General features: G+C 36.4%; 1 protein-coding gene across 1 annotated transcript in view; it reads right to left on the reverse strand.

The window, feature by feature from the left end:
* Positions 1-15093, reverse strand: part of LOC133540258 (uncharacterized) — a 61707-nt gene that overhangs the window by 6798 nt on the left and 39816 nt on the right. Inside the window, exons 7-10 of the mRNA XM_061882851.1 lie at positions 13462-13653; positions 13123-13406; positions 9852-10044; positions 740-1063 (exon numbers count right to left, since the gene is read on the reverse strand). Of these exons, the coding sequence (XP_061738835.1) occupies positions 740-1063; positions 9852-10044; positions 13123-13406; positions 13462-13653 (993 nt within the window). The remainder of the gene's footprint in view (positions 1-739; positions 1064-9851; positions 10045-13122; positions 13407-13461; positions 13654-15093) is intronic.

A 15093-nucleotide genomic window follows, 5' to 3' on the forward strand; every position in this document is an offset into this window, starting at 1 on the left:
AGATAATGTTCAAAGCAAAAATAAATTCTCTTCCAGAAGGAAATCAAAAATACTTCTCTCTACAGACTAGCAAATACAATCTAAGAGATGAATCTAAGTTTATTTTACCAAAAGCAAGATTAGTTGTTAAACGTAGATGTTTATCTGTTCTCGGTGTTAATTTGTGGAATTCTGTTGGTAAAGAAATAAAAATGAGTGACTCAGTATTTAATTTCAAAAAGAACATGTCACAATGTATTTTAAAAAGTTATGTGAATTAGAAATGTATCTTTGTTTGGTTAAATGTTGTATTTAGAAGGTATGTATGTTTACCTATTTACAAAAAAGTGCATGTGTGTAAGTACATATTTTTGTATTATTTGTTAAAGGGCAACTTAAATGTAAATGCTGAATGACTATATTTCTTTTTGTATTACAAAATTATTAGAAAAGGTAACTTAATTGAATGTAAAAAAAATTCTGTTGGGAATATAAGCTTTTTTGCTTCTGCCTGTTTCAGTCATGTTATTCATTTTTGAATCGTGATCCATGTTTGAATATGTTTTTGTTAGCCTGAAAATAAACTGAAACTGAACTGAAACTGAAACTGAAATGCAGTTCCCCTCTAACAAAGTATACTTTTACTGGAAATGGTCGTGTTAAAAAGCAAGTAAATATATCTCCACCCTGAGAATGTTGGACCCTGGATGAACAACTGTTACAAACATTGTATTTGATGATATGTGGATGTTGTGCTTACTTGGACTGTGATGAAGCTGTGAGGACTCAGGTGGTTTGTCTTCATGGTCTTCAGTCTTCACAGAGACAACAGTCAGTGGAAACTTGGTAAGATCAGCCTCCTCCTGCCCAAAGAGACACTCTCCCTCCTGGCTGATCCAGAGATCTCCCTCTTTGATGTGGGATGGTTCTGGCTCCTCCTCTTCTCCTTCTTTAATACGAGGGGGTGAGTCCTCTTCTTTGTCTTTGTCATGGTGTGGCTGTGGATCCTCTTGCTTCCAAGTGATGCTTCTTCTGTGCGTATGACAGAGACAGTTTTCTTGACATTTAATCAGCTGCTGGACGTCTGCAGGACGAAAACCAAACACATTAATTTTCACTAAATCATGTCAAATATTATAAAGTACATTTAACGAGTGGACAGTGTGGTGGGAAAATGTATGACTTAAAGTTAATGTACCAATGATTGTCACACACACACTCGGTGTGGTGAAATTATTCTCTGCACTTGACCCATCACCCTTGATCACCCCCTGGGTGGTGAGGGGAGCAGTGAGCAGCAGCGGTGGCCGCACCCAGGAATCATTGTTGGTGATTTGAACCCCAATTTCAACCCTTGATGCTTAGTGCCAAGCAGGGAGGTAATGAGTCAATTTTTTAAGTTTTTGGTATGACTCGGCCGGGGTTTGAACTCACAACCTACCGATCTCAGGACGGACACCCTAAACAATAGGCCACCGTCCTCTTGTAAGTTATTAAATATTTTGTGGACGACAGTTTTGCCTTGAAAAACGACAACTACTTACACTGGCGAGCTACGCACACACACTTCTCATTAAACTCTTGGTTTGAACTCTTGGTTTGCCACATTTATGCGGCCGCCGAGAGGGCGCTAACTTTCCCAATTTTTATAAGCATTATATCAGTGGTTCTCAAATGGGGGTACGCGTAGCCCTGGGGGTACTTGAAGGTATGCCAAGGGGTACGTGAGATTTTTTTTTTATATTCTAAAAAATAGCAACAATTCAACATTCCTTTATAAATATATTTATTGAATAATACTTCAACAAAATATGAGTAAAAGTTCATAAAATGTGAAAAATACAACAATGCAATTTTCAGTGTTGACAGCTAGATTTTTTGTGGACATGTTCCATAAATATTGATGTTAAATAATTCTTTTTTTGTAAAGAAATGTTTACAATGAAGTTGATGAATCCAGATGGATCTCTATTACAATCCCCAAAGAGGGCACTTTAAGTTGATGATTACTTCTATGTGTAGAAATCTTTATTTATAATTGAATCACTTGTTTATTTTTCAACAAATTTTTATTTATTTTTATATATTTTTTTTCCAAATAGTTCAAGAAAGACCACTACAAATTTATACAATTTAATAAATCAGAAACTGATGACATAGTGCTGTATTTTACTTCTTTATCTATTTTTTTCAACCAAAAATGCTTTGCTCTGATTAGGGGGTACTTGAATTAAAAAAATGTTCACACGGGGTACATCACTGAAAAAAGGTTGAGAACCACTGCATTATATCACGCCCTCTTCCTGCTTTTAATATGTCACTCGTGACACGAGATTCACATAGTGAGATGAATATGATTAATTACATCCTTGAACTTTGTAATCAAAATGTGGTCGTAACGTCCGCAAATATCACTAACTAAGTCCTTTGTAACTTTTACACAAAGATTAAACAATTGGGTCCCAGTATTGATCTTTGGGGTATGCCACAAGACACATTTAGAACCATAGACGAACAGTAGCTTCATGTATTGCTTCCTGTTGGTTAAGTAACTTCCTACCCAGTTCAAAACCAGCCCTCTGATGCCAAACCGTTCTAATGTTTTTACTTAAGATTGCTACTAACATTAGCCATCACTGAATGTATATTCTATCATAACAACAAAATGACAGCAAAATTGTTCGTTGTTTCACTGGGATTGTTTTTGCGTATGTGCACACACTCCCTGTGTGTACGTGTGGACAAGACAGCATTTAGTGACATTTTCTTTTATTCAATGTAATTAGTAGTTGTAAAAAATATAGACCTATTTTGATAAATCTGTTTTGTTAAACCACTAATGGTGGCATAAGCTCGCCCAGGGGTAGGGAACCTATTGCTCTAGAGCCAGATGTGCCTCTGTTGATGACTGCATCTGGCTCTCAGATAAATCTTAGCTGACATTGCTTAACACGATAAGAAATGAATAATTCCGCTTGTAATCACAGTGTTAAAAATAACGTTAAAATTATAAAACGTTCTCATGCATTTTAATCCGACCATCTGTTTTCTATCGCACCTTTTCAAGATGTCGCAATAATGGTAAGAAGTAGGACTGTGAATCTTTGGGTGTCCCACGATTCGATTCAATATCGATTTTTGGGGTGAGGATTTGACAATATATCGACTTTCTTCGATTCGATTCGATTCTCGATTCAAAAACGATTTTTTTTCCCGATTTAAAAGGATTCTGTATTCATTCAATACATAGGATTTCAGCAGAATTTACCCAAGTCTGCTGACATGCAAGCAGAGTAGTAGATTTTTGTAAAAAGCTTTTATAATTGTAAAGGACAAATGTTTTCTCAACTGATTGCAATAATGTAAATTTGTTTTAACTATTACACGAACCAAAAATATGACTTATTTTATCTTTGTGAAAACATTGGACACAGTGTGTTGTCAAGCTTATGAGATGCGATGCAAGTGTGAGCTACTGTGACACTTTTTTTGAATTTTCATAAATGTCTAATGATAATGTCAATGACAGATTTTTAATCACTGCTATGCTGAAATTATAATTAATATTGATACTGTTGTTGATGATTTTTTTTCTCAATACTTTTGGTTTGTTCTGTGTCGTGTTTGTGTCTCCTCTCAAGTGCTCTGTTTATTGCAGTTTTGAGTGTTGCTGGGTCAGGTTTGGTTTTGGAATTGGATTGCATTGTTATGGTATTGCTGTGTAGTGGTTTGTTGGATTGAATTAAAAAAAAAAAAAAATTTTTTTTTTTTTTTTAATTGGAAAAAAAAAAAAATTCTTTTTAAATTTTAATCAATTCTGAATCGCACAACATAAATTATTTGATTTGTATTCGAATCCATTTTTTCCCACTCCCCAAGTAAGAAGTATTATATTTATTATTGCTTAGCTTTAGAATAACAATGTTATTAAAAAGAATAAGAGACTTATTATACTGTAAAAATGTTGGTCTTAAAAATGCACGCATTTAGTTGTATTTAGTGTTAAAAAAATATTTTATGGCTCTCACAGAAATACATTTTGGAATATTTGGCTTTCATGGTTCTCTTAGTAAAAAAGGTTCCCGACCCCTGAGCTAGCCATTGGTGTTCTTATTATATTTTTTTGGTTTGAAAAATGAAACTAAGAACAATGCAAACAGCCCCTTTAATTATCATAGAAATAAGAAAATATTCTCTTTACAAAACAACTTAAAAACATTCATAACATTTTTGCCATCACATAAAATAATTTTCTTTATGGTAATTTTGTTAGGCCCAAAAAAAACCTATTTTATCAGCTTGTTGTTTTTTAATGGAGTATCACCATCAACGATTCCATCTCTGCATAAAAGTGCAACCCTTCCCCATGCATTGCTGAGCGAAGATCAAAGTTGAGAGTTTTCCTTGTCTGTCACTCTCTCACTCTTTCATCCTTTTTTCGGACCGTTCTTTATTGAATAGGAAACAATGATAAAACACTACATGCACATTCAAGTCCTCTGTATCGAGCAAACAGTCAAAGTCAGTGCACACAACTGAAAGTAATTCCGTAAAATCATCAAAGGAATTATATGGGGGTATGTGAATAGTCATATAAAGTATGAAATTTGAATGGCACATAAATGATGAAACAAAAACTAAACAAATCAAGGTTCAGAGGGTTTATTGTTATGTGCACAAAAGAAACATGTTTCATCTGTACAATGAAATGATTTCTTTGTCGTCCAGACTGGTGCCGAGTACGGTAAGAAAGCTCCTGGACCCAAACTTTCCCACTGTTTGGTGGTGCAGTCCTTAACTGTGACATCACGTCATGGTAATGAAGAAGGTGAGCTTGTTTCATACACGACTGCTTTATAACACTCTCCACTTCAACACACATGAGCTAAGTTGGCTAACATTAGCAATAGAAATGGGGGAAATAATAGATGTTTAGATGCATTGCAATTATAAAATCCATTACTGAATGTCAATAATCGATTTATTTAGTGTAAATAAAGTAATGCAGACAGTTTTAAAATTTGACTGACTCAACAACAGATCCGACCAGCTCCTTTATTTTAAGGCACTTATGTTCCACCTTTGCACACATTTTCATTTAATGTGATTGGAATTTCTTATCACAAATGCACTGTTTTGAAAAGTTGCAATTGATATATGCTTATTTAGTGAAACAAAAAGAAATGTAAAACTGTATCAATGTACATAAATTAAAGATGCATCAATCGATTTTTGATCAAATTGTAGCTCCTGAATTGTTATCTTAATTGCGCTGCTAAGGTATTGATGAGGGTGCGGAATTATGAGCACATCACCCCCAGCCTTAGCACCCTTCATTGGTCCTCCTGCACACCCACCACTGTCTGCACGGGGATGCACTTACTTCACCAACCTCCTCAGCTAGGACCTAGTCAGGCCAACAACAGAGTCTACTCGCGCCCAGGACACGACTCAAGACAATCGGGGACCGAGCTTTTGATGCTGACGATTTTTAAAAAGGGCTAAAAACCTACTTTTAAAAAAAAAGCACATAGCTAATTTTAAAAAATGTACTGTCTTCTTTTAATGTTTTTATGAAGTCTTTACACTGTAGCAGTTTGAGATTTGCTTATGATAACTTTTTCTATCTACTGTAAACATTTTAAACAACTGAGAGGGTGTAAAATACAATATATTCAAGACGTGTAATTAACTCAGTTTATGTTTTGATGCATGTAAAGGATGCAAATATCATAAGCATTTTTCAAAATGTTGAAATCCATCATCCATTTCCAAACACATGCATCATTTGGATTCTTAGTATGATGTTCATTTATTATTCCATTAAACCTTTTCACATTTTTTGTTGGAATTGTATCCTGATTAAAACATGTATACTCCAGTTTGTGGCTATTAAAAGGCATAGTTTCAAAGGATATGCATTTTTATAGCATGTTTTAATGAGATGTATTAACATTTAAAAAAATACTTCTGGGTATATTATGTTGATCAACTATTTTTTATTTAGAGGGCTTTGTAGGCACAATATAGGCCCTGGCATTGACTCTATTATTACAATTAGAGTTGTTGGGATCTTGCGGACGTTTATTTACGACTTGGAATGCAAAAATAAGAACAATGTGTGTTCTTGTCTTACATAAGAATTGTGAATGACAGGCAAAATTTAACAAAAAGTTTAGATACCCTTTAATAATTGTACTAGATAGTATGAACAATCAATTTGCTGTGGCAAAAGCGAGAAAATGAAAACATGTCAGGAAAATGCAAGTTCCAGCAAAAGTGGCTGGATGGCTAACTTTTTAAAACCTGATTAAAACTTGTCGATGGGAAAACATTTTTCTTGTGTTTAGGGGGCCCCATCATTGGGCCCGTCTCTGTCACTGCGCAAGACTGTTTCATCTGAGAATGTATTTATTTTATTTTTCTGCAGTAGCATTCGGTGTTTTGACTTTGTGAACCTGCTGTAGACAATAGCCAATCAAAAGGTTCCGTCCGTCAATCATCACGTGCCTTCAATCACAATTATAAAAAGGGAACCAAACTTAAGCCCTCTGAATAAACATCTAATGCTGACTTAGTTGATCAATACACCCAGAAGTCATTTTTTAAGTGGTATCTTTTTAAAACATGCTGTAAAATTATAATAGCCACAAACTGGAGGATACATGTTGGAATCAAGATACATTAAAAAAAATAGTTAAAAGGTTTTATAGAATAATATATAAATAAATGTTATACTAGGAATGCAAAGGATGCATGTGTTTTTGAAATAGAAAACTGTTTTAAACATTTAGAAAAAGGCACCTCATAGGATGATATTCGCATCACTTAGATGCATTAAAAATAAACAGACTTATTTAAACATCTCAGTTGTTTCAAATGTTTACAGTAGATATTAAATAATGTATAAAGTGTAGGACTGCTCAAGGAACTATTATTCATTTACTGTTGTGTCTGTTATGAGAATTGTCTTAAACGTTTGTCCATCCTAGGCCGCCGTAGGTCATGTGAGGTGCGACACCAGAGCTGCTAATGATAGTCAAGTTAGCTCATGTGTGTTGAAGTGCAGACTGAAATAAAGCAGTCGTGTATGAAACAGGTTCAGCTTTCTCATGAACATGGCATGATGTCAGAGTTAAGGACTACAGCCTACACTCACCAAACAAGGGCAAAGTTTTGGGGCCGTTTCATTTTGCCGCCCAGCAGTTTCCGCTATGGAGGCAGAGCTTTTCTCACCTCCTCTTGTATCCAGTTCGAAAGCCAGAGACGGAGAAAAGAGAAACAGACAGATGTAGCAATTTATCAATGACCTCAGCGTTACCAAGTTCATTTTCATTTATCGTTTGTTGGATTGACGTATTGACTATGAGCCAGGTGCTACAATTGTAAATTACATGTTTTTAATGTCTCTGGACATCATATTTAACACTTTTTAAGTGCCATTTAACACCTTAATTTTCCCAAAATCCATTTAATGACTTTTATTGCTTTTTAATACCCAGCGAAAGCCCTAACATATTTAATGTAGTAACGGGCACATTCATAACATGTAATATTTACCATCCATCTATTTGTCCCTTTTTTGTTAATTTCAAGCATACACAGCGCATTAGCACAGACATCACGAGAGCCAACATACATAACAAAACACCACTAGCTGTACAATGTCTGCTGTCATTAGGATGCCGATTGCTAGGATGTTCCTATATTCCCATTTAGATGAAGAATGACTCATAATCCTTGCAAACAAAAGGGGGTTAGACTTGCGCATCTTTTTGGGGTTTTTTCGCCATTTCCTGTCAAAAATTTACCAACTTGTTGGATTATGTCCTCATCTTTCTACTACCCAGATGACAAACATGATTTATGATCTAGAATACATTTTTACGAGCACCAAGGCGAGGAAGCAGCTCAGCACTCGATGACGTAAACATAGACACACAAGCTAGTGATCACGTCGCCGCTATAAATAGTTTGTCTGCGTTTGAGCTTATAAAAACAATATCACTAATACTTGTTAATCCTCAAGTCAGCAAATGTAAATTGAGCTGTTTCGGTTTATTTGTTGGTTATTAAAGGATCCCTATTTGCCGATGCCATGGCAGTATTACTGGGGGCCACACAAAACATCACATATAACGAAACGGTTAAAAAAATTGCAAAACACATTAAAAATCCAAAATTTCAACTAAAAGATTGTACATGAGTTGAAAATATAATCTAGCACTAGATATAAATGTATAAAATAAGTTTTAAAAAAAAGGGGGAAATTGCGTCAATCAACATGAACATTAACACAGGTTTAAAATAAGACATAAAATATAGCAAATTAATTTTGTTTAATGTTTTTGTCTCAACTGGGGTAATTTCCATTCCAGTAAATGCCTTTGTACTCTTTTTCTAGAGGCTGATTTAACTTTTATTAGACGAATATGGAGTGGTTAATTATTCCAAAAAACAATGGCCCTATAAATGACTGTTTTTATTATTGAGTTTGTCTTTGAACGAGGTATGACAACATGACCGTTAACAGCATATGCAGGAGTCCATCTGGTCAAACAAAAATGAGGGCAATTGTGTGTTGGTCACGCAACAGCAAAATGTGGCCAAAGCTGAGGACTTATTTTGCTAAATAGTGAGCCATGAGAGGCTAGAATGCATCTTTGTCAATACAATTCTAATAGAACAGTCCACAGCAAATCTAGCAGCCCTGTTCTGAGCAATCTGTAATTGAACAATATTTGTATCAGCAGTGGGTGACCATACTGTTGAGCAATAATCCAAGTGACACAGAATTAATAATTTACAAACTTGACCCTGAATGTTAGATCCTACATAGGAAAAACACTTCCTAGTTTGATTGATTGATTGAGACTTTCATTAGTAGATTGCACAGTACGGTACATATTCCGTACAATAGACAACTAAATGGTAACACCGAATAAGTTTTTCAACTTGTTTAAGTCGGGGTCCACGTTAATCAATTCATGGTAACGGTGACTGCTATAGCGCAACCCACTTTGCTAACCATTGTATTCATTTGCTCAGTCCATGATAGATGACAATCGAACATAATGACCAGCAATTTTGCTTTTTCTGATGTATGGGCTTAACAGCTACGGATAGGTTTTTAGATGGTTATTCATTGGGTTTTATGGGTGAAATAGAGTACCTCTCATTGACTCCATTGTAAGCTGACTTTTATTTACGAGTTAGAATACATTACAAAAATACATCCGTCGTCATGTATTTCATAATAATATTTCATATTTCATCCCAAGTGTAGGACTAATAGATTAAAATAACTAATTTTTACAACACGCCATTAGACTGTACAACTCCTCTCTGGGGAGGGGGACGGAGGGTACTACGATGACAGCGGATGCAAAACAATAACAGTGCAATACTTTTTCATAATATCTTCACTACTGCCTAGTTTCTCTTGTTATATTCTTATTTTACTGTTATATTTTTATTCCCATTGTCGCTTTTCATTTTTATTCTTATTGTAATATTTTTCTATTTTGTTTCCATTTATACCCCCATTATTTACTTTTTAAATTTGATCTCAATTCTGCACATTGCTGCTGGAATTTTAATTTTCCTGAGGGAACTCTCCTAAGGGAATCAATAAAGTACTATCTATCTATTTATCTATCTATCTATCTGTATATCTATCTATAATGATTGTGAATGGTAGGTAACATTCCCAAATAAGTGCAGTTCCCCATCTATGTGCTGTTATAGTTCCATCCATCCATCAATTTTCTATAGTTATTGTTTTAAAATATCATACTTAATAAATACTTAACAATAGTGTTAATAATCAAATATAAAGTTAGTAAACATGTGAGGGTAAAACATGAACATACCTGCTGTTTGTAACACAACTTGATGTTTCTTGAAAACAGCGTCCAGTAGTTGAGGTTGTCCCTTCTTCACTTCTGTTGGAAAAAGTTCCTCCTCGTACTCTGCTAACGTTCTTTCGCACATTTTCACACAATCACAACACTTTACACTCACACTTGATCGCTGCTTAGCCAAGTGTTGATAACTTCTGCGTCTCTTTAGCAGCTAACAAGCTAAGCTAACTAGCAAGCTAAGCTAGCACGAGAAGCGTCAAAGTACACTCAAACTAATGTATTCGTACACAAACAATCAAAGACGACGTTTAATCTATTAAACGACATGTGTGTACTGATTTAGATGAATTAACTGTAATAACCACAATAACGCCTTTCACGTCAAATGCCATCTTGTTTTTTTTTCGTCCTTTTTCAGCTTCTTCTTTTTCTTCTTCTTTATTTTATGGCGGGTCGCAACTAACGTTTTAGGTGCATTACGCCACCTACTGTATTGGAGGGTGGAGTGTGTATTCTCAGGGTGAGTACTTCAGTTCAGTTCAGTTCAATGTAGTGCATCACACAATTCCAGTTGATTCATTATAGCACACCCAAAAAGGAGTAGGAAGAAGCAGAGTTTATTTAATCCTACCCCTTTTAATACCATAGCAATTTTATCCAATTTTCTTGTTCTCTGTAACAGGACAGTGAACAAATAAATATACCATAATAAGCATACAAATATTAAATACATAAATCATCTTTGTCTCAATAAAAAAGGGGGAAAAAAGGGTTCAAGATGTTCATCATAATTCTTGTTCTGTGTACTTTGTGAATGCTTGTAGTTTGAACCGTCTCTTAAACTGAATAGTGCTGCTTTTTTTCCATTTCTTTGGTTAATCCGCTCCATAATTGAACTCCACATACGGCTATGCTAAAGGTTTTAAATGTTGTACGAGCATACAAAAATTTTAAATTAAATTTTCCTCTAAGGCACGGGTGTCCAAACTTTTTCCACAGAGGGCCGCACAGGGAAAAATTTAAGCATGCGTGGGCCATTTTGATATTTTTCATTTTCAAATCATAACTAAATATATGGATTTTTTGTTTTAATCCTTAGGGTTTATGGGGAGCATAGAGGGTCTCAATCACTAAAATGTTAAAAATAAGTAAAATTATTATTTTTTTTTTTAATTTAATGCTTGCAGTAAATCTCTCTATCAACTTGAGGTTGATATAGAGTAAAACAAATATGGTTTTATGCCTTTTCTGTCAAAGACAACTTTGTTTTTTATGGTAAAACTGAAATATGCAGTATTTAGATGGATAGATAGATAGATACATAGATAGATAGATAGATAGATAGATAGATAGATAGATAGATAGATAGATAGTACTTTATTGATTCCTTCAGTAGAGTTCCTTTATTTAGCAATTAAAGCCCTCAAAGATCAATAATGCAGGACACCATTGATTTTAATGATTTAATATTTTTGAGTAATCACAGTGAAAAGTTAAATAAAATCCTACTGAATATATTTGAGATTCAAAAGGTTCCCCACTCATAAAGTGATAGATTTTTATTATTATTATTTTTTACTTTTAACACTTATATTTCAGGATCACCTTCCGATATATCGATTTTAAGTTTGAACTATTATTTTGTTTGACTTTTGCTCTTTTGTCAAAACGTTGATGTTTTTGTATGGCAACCACACAACATATGCAATATTTTTTCCACATAAAACATTTTAAAGTGATCATTTTTAAGTAATAATAAGATGAGTGAAGAAAGAAGAAACCTAACACAAAACATGCAGTTGGAAGATTCCAGACGGAGACGCGTCCATTTACAACTTCGTCCGACATTTGAAGTTGCACAAAGAAGGAATGGCTTTGACATAGATTTTTTTTGTCCTTTTTTTTTTTGAGCAATGGAAAAAAAGAAAATAAAGGCAAAAGGGGGAAAAAAATGCCTGCATGGCAGCTTTGTGTCATCATTGACACTTTTTCCTTATTAGATTTCACCTCATCACACATTTTTTAAATGTTTTTTTTTTATTTTTGCAATACTATCAATATTGCAATTTTTGCACAATGTGTGGCGGGCCGGTAAACGATTAGCTGCGGGCCACAAATGGCCCCCGGGCCGCACTTTGTACACCCCCGCTCTAAGGTTATATTTCTCCTCTTTTGTTGAGAAGAATTGTTGTACATTCTTGGGTAGCAGTTTATAGTTTGCTTTGTACATCATTTTAGTTGTTTGCAAATGCACCGAATTGTTGAATTTCAATAATTGTGATTTAATAAATAAAGGGTTTGTATGTTCTCTGTATCCAACATTATGTATTATTTTAACTGATCTTTTTTGTAACACATTTAGAGAATGGAGCGCACACTTGTAGTTCTTTCCACCATTATGTATTATTCTAACTGATCTTTTTTGTAACAGGTTACAGACTATGGTATATACATGTAAAATACGTATTTACACAAAACCGCACATAAGAGGAAAAACACAAAACAAAACAAAAACATCTACACTTTAAGAATTAAACCTGTGGTCTTAAGATATCCTATTAAAGCCTTGCTACATTCTATAGTGTTTCCTTTCCTAAAATTGCCTTTATTACACCATGTTTCCCTTCTATCCCTCTCTGCGGAAATGTTGCAGACAAGCACCGACGATGGGCCCATTAGAGCGGACAGCGGCTGTTAGAACAATTATATCTAAGTAATCACAATTACTTTGTGTTTCAATGAGTTCCCGGCGAGAAGCCAAAACATGTCTTTGAACCTGCCAAGAAGAGGGCTTTTAAAACTCCACTGTGTAGGGGGGAAGCAACATGAAGGTGTTCTGTTTCTTTCATGTATTGTAATCAACAGAAAGATATAGTGTTAGCCCAAGGACTACAAAGCAGAGAGAGGGCAGGATCTGCCCAAGTTCCAGACACCTCTTTTTTGAACTCTTTTACGAACCTCTTTTTTAACTCTTTTACGACCTCTTTTTTTTAACACTTTTACGACCTCTTTTTCGAACCAACATTTTATTTTGAACTGTTTTCTAATCAAAGGCGATGGCTGTTTATGACCCCATCCCTTTGGAAGCAGCTGTTGCCATGTGGTCAGGGAAGGATCAAATAAAAGAAAGAGGCGTAAAATCTTTTGGCAGAGCATAATGACACTGTACAAGGGTGCAGATGTACATGTTTCTCCTCACTGGGCCAATTTGAATTCTGTCTCTGTTTGATTCTTTGCTTTTTGTCCTGTTTAATAGATGTCATCAGTGTTTTAACCTGACAGCGGCGCCATGGGACGGCCCGCTTGAGACGGCCCGCTTGAGACGGCCCGCTTGAGACGAAGATGGCAATTCAATAGCTGGAGCAGCAGGCGGCTGTGCTGTCTGCGTATTCAGAGTTGGAGCAGCAGACGGCTGGGCTGTCGGCGCCTCCAGAGCTGGAACAGCAGGCGGCTGAGCTGTTGCCATGTCCAGAGCTGGAGCAGCAGGCGGCTGGACTGTCTGCGTGTCCTGAGCTGGCGTCTGCAAGCCCACTGGGGTTGCTGGTGGCGTCTGAGGTTGCCTCACTGTAAGAGGTGAGAGCTGCGTTCCGGGCCAGATCATAGCAACATGTTCCAGTACAGTGAGCCGTCATATCTAGCTCCATGCACACTCTCTCTCTGAGTTTCTCCCTCTCCATGTTCATTTGTCTCGTGTCCCTTGTCATCTTCCAGCAGCAGTTTTCCTCTGTTCCCGCGTCACGAGCTGTGTATCTCGTCCCCCCATATTTCCCTCTGGTTCCCTCGCTGCCCCTTTTGGATCTCGACCTCCCGCCTGGACACAGACTTTTGACGCCTCGCTCCTGCCCTTGACATCACGCCTGCTCACAGACCTCCGAGCCTGCCTTGCCCTTCTTGAATTTCCGTCCCTCACTCAACACGCACCTTCAACAACTCCCGGTAACACTCAACACATAATCACTACACATAGTCGCACACGTATACATTTGGATTTAGTTACACGCCTCATTGCATATTGTATTTATAAAATAAATACAACATGCAATATAAAATAGATACAGCTAAAACAACGTCCGCATTCTGTGCCGTCTTCTTCCCCTGTACCATAACATTTGATTTTAACAAAATAAATCAAGTATTGTGAGTGTATCTTACCTTTCTGTATTTGTATCTCAAGCAGCAATAGCTATCCTTCATGAAATTGTACTTTGTATGATGACATTCATTCTGTCTTGAATTCCAGTTTAGAGAAGTATTTAATACTGGATACAGTATATACAATCATCCATATTGGCAGACACATTTATTTATTTCAATTTAATTCCAAGCAATAATACAAAATATTTTTTTGAATCTGACAAAAAACACCTACAAACAGTGGCCTACTCTTAATAAAAATCACATTTGTGTTATAAAAACAGTTTAAAAAAAAGAGGGAAAAGGCTGGCTTCCGCTGGAGAGACATGTGTCTGCTAGCTTGAGCGATCCCACTTCTCCCAGTCTGGTGAGACAGAGTACTGCTGAGCCATTGAACTGCAAGTTGAGAATGTATCGCCCCGTACCTTGAGGCACAAGTACTTGCTGCCTCATGGCCTGCCTTTTGGGAAGGCGTGGCAAAGTTGGTAGAGTGGCTGTGCCAGTAATATGAGGGTTACTGGTGCAATCCCCACCTTCTACCATCCTAGCTACGTCCGTTGTGTCCTTGGGCAAGACACTTCACCCTTGCTCCTGATGGGACCTGGTGAGCGCCTTGCATGGCAGCCACCGCCGTCAGTGTGTGAATGTGTGTGTAAATGGGCGAATGTGGAAACTGTCAAAGTGCTTTGGGCTCCTTAAAAAGGGGTAGAAAAGCGCTATACAAGTACAACCCATTTACCCAGTGGCAAAAAGCACGAGCCCCCTCGCATGCACACCCTCAATACACTAAAGACACTGAGATCATTATCCATGCGTTTGTTACGTCTCGTCTCGATTACTGTAACGTATTATTTTCGGGTCTCCCCATGTCTAGCATTAAAAGATTACAGTTGGTACAAAATGCGGCTGCTAGACTTTTGACAAGAACAAGAAAGTTTGATCACATTACGCCTGTACTGGCTCACCTGCACTGGCTTCCTGTGCACTTAAGATGTGACTTTAAGGTTTTACTACTTACGTATAAAATACTACACGGTCTAGCTCCATCCTATCTTGCCGATTGTATTGTACCATATGTCCCGGCAAGAAATCTGCGTTCAAAGGACTCCGGCTTATT

This window comes from Nerophis ophidion, linkage group LG21 (genome assembly GCF_033978795.1).
Source record: "Nerophis ophidion isolate RoL-2023_Sa linkage group LG21, RoL_Noph_v1.0, whole genome shotgun sequence".
Lineage (NCBI taxonomy): Eukaryota > Metazoa > Chordata > Actinopteri > Syngnathiformes > Syngnathidae > Nerophis > Nerophis ophidion.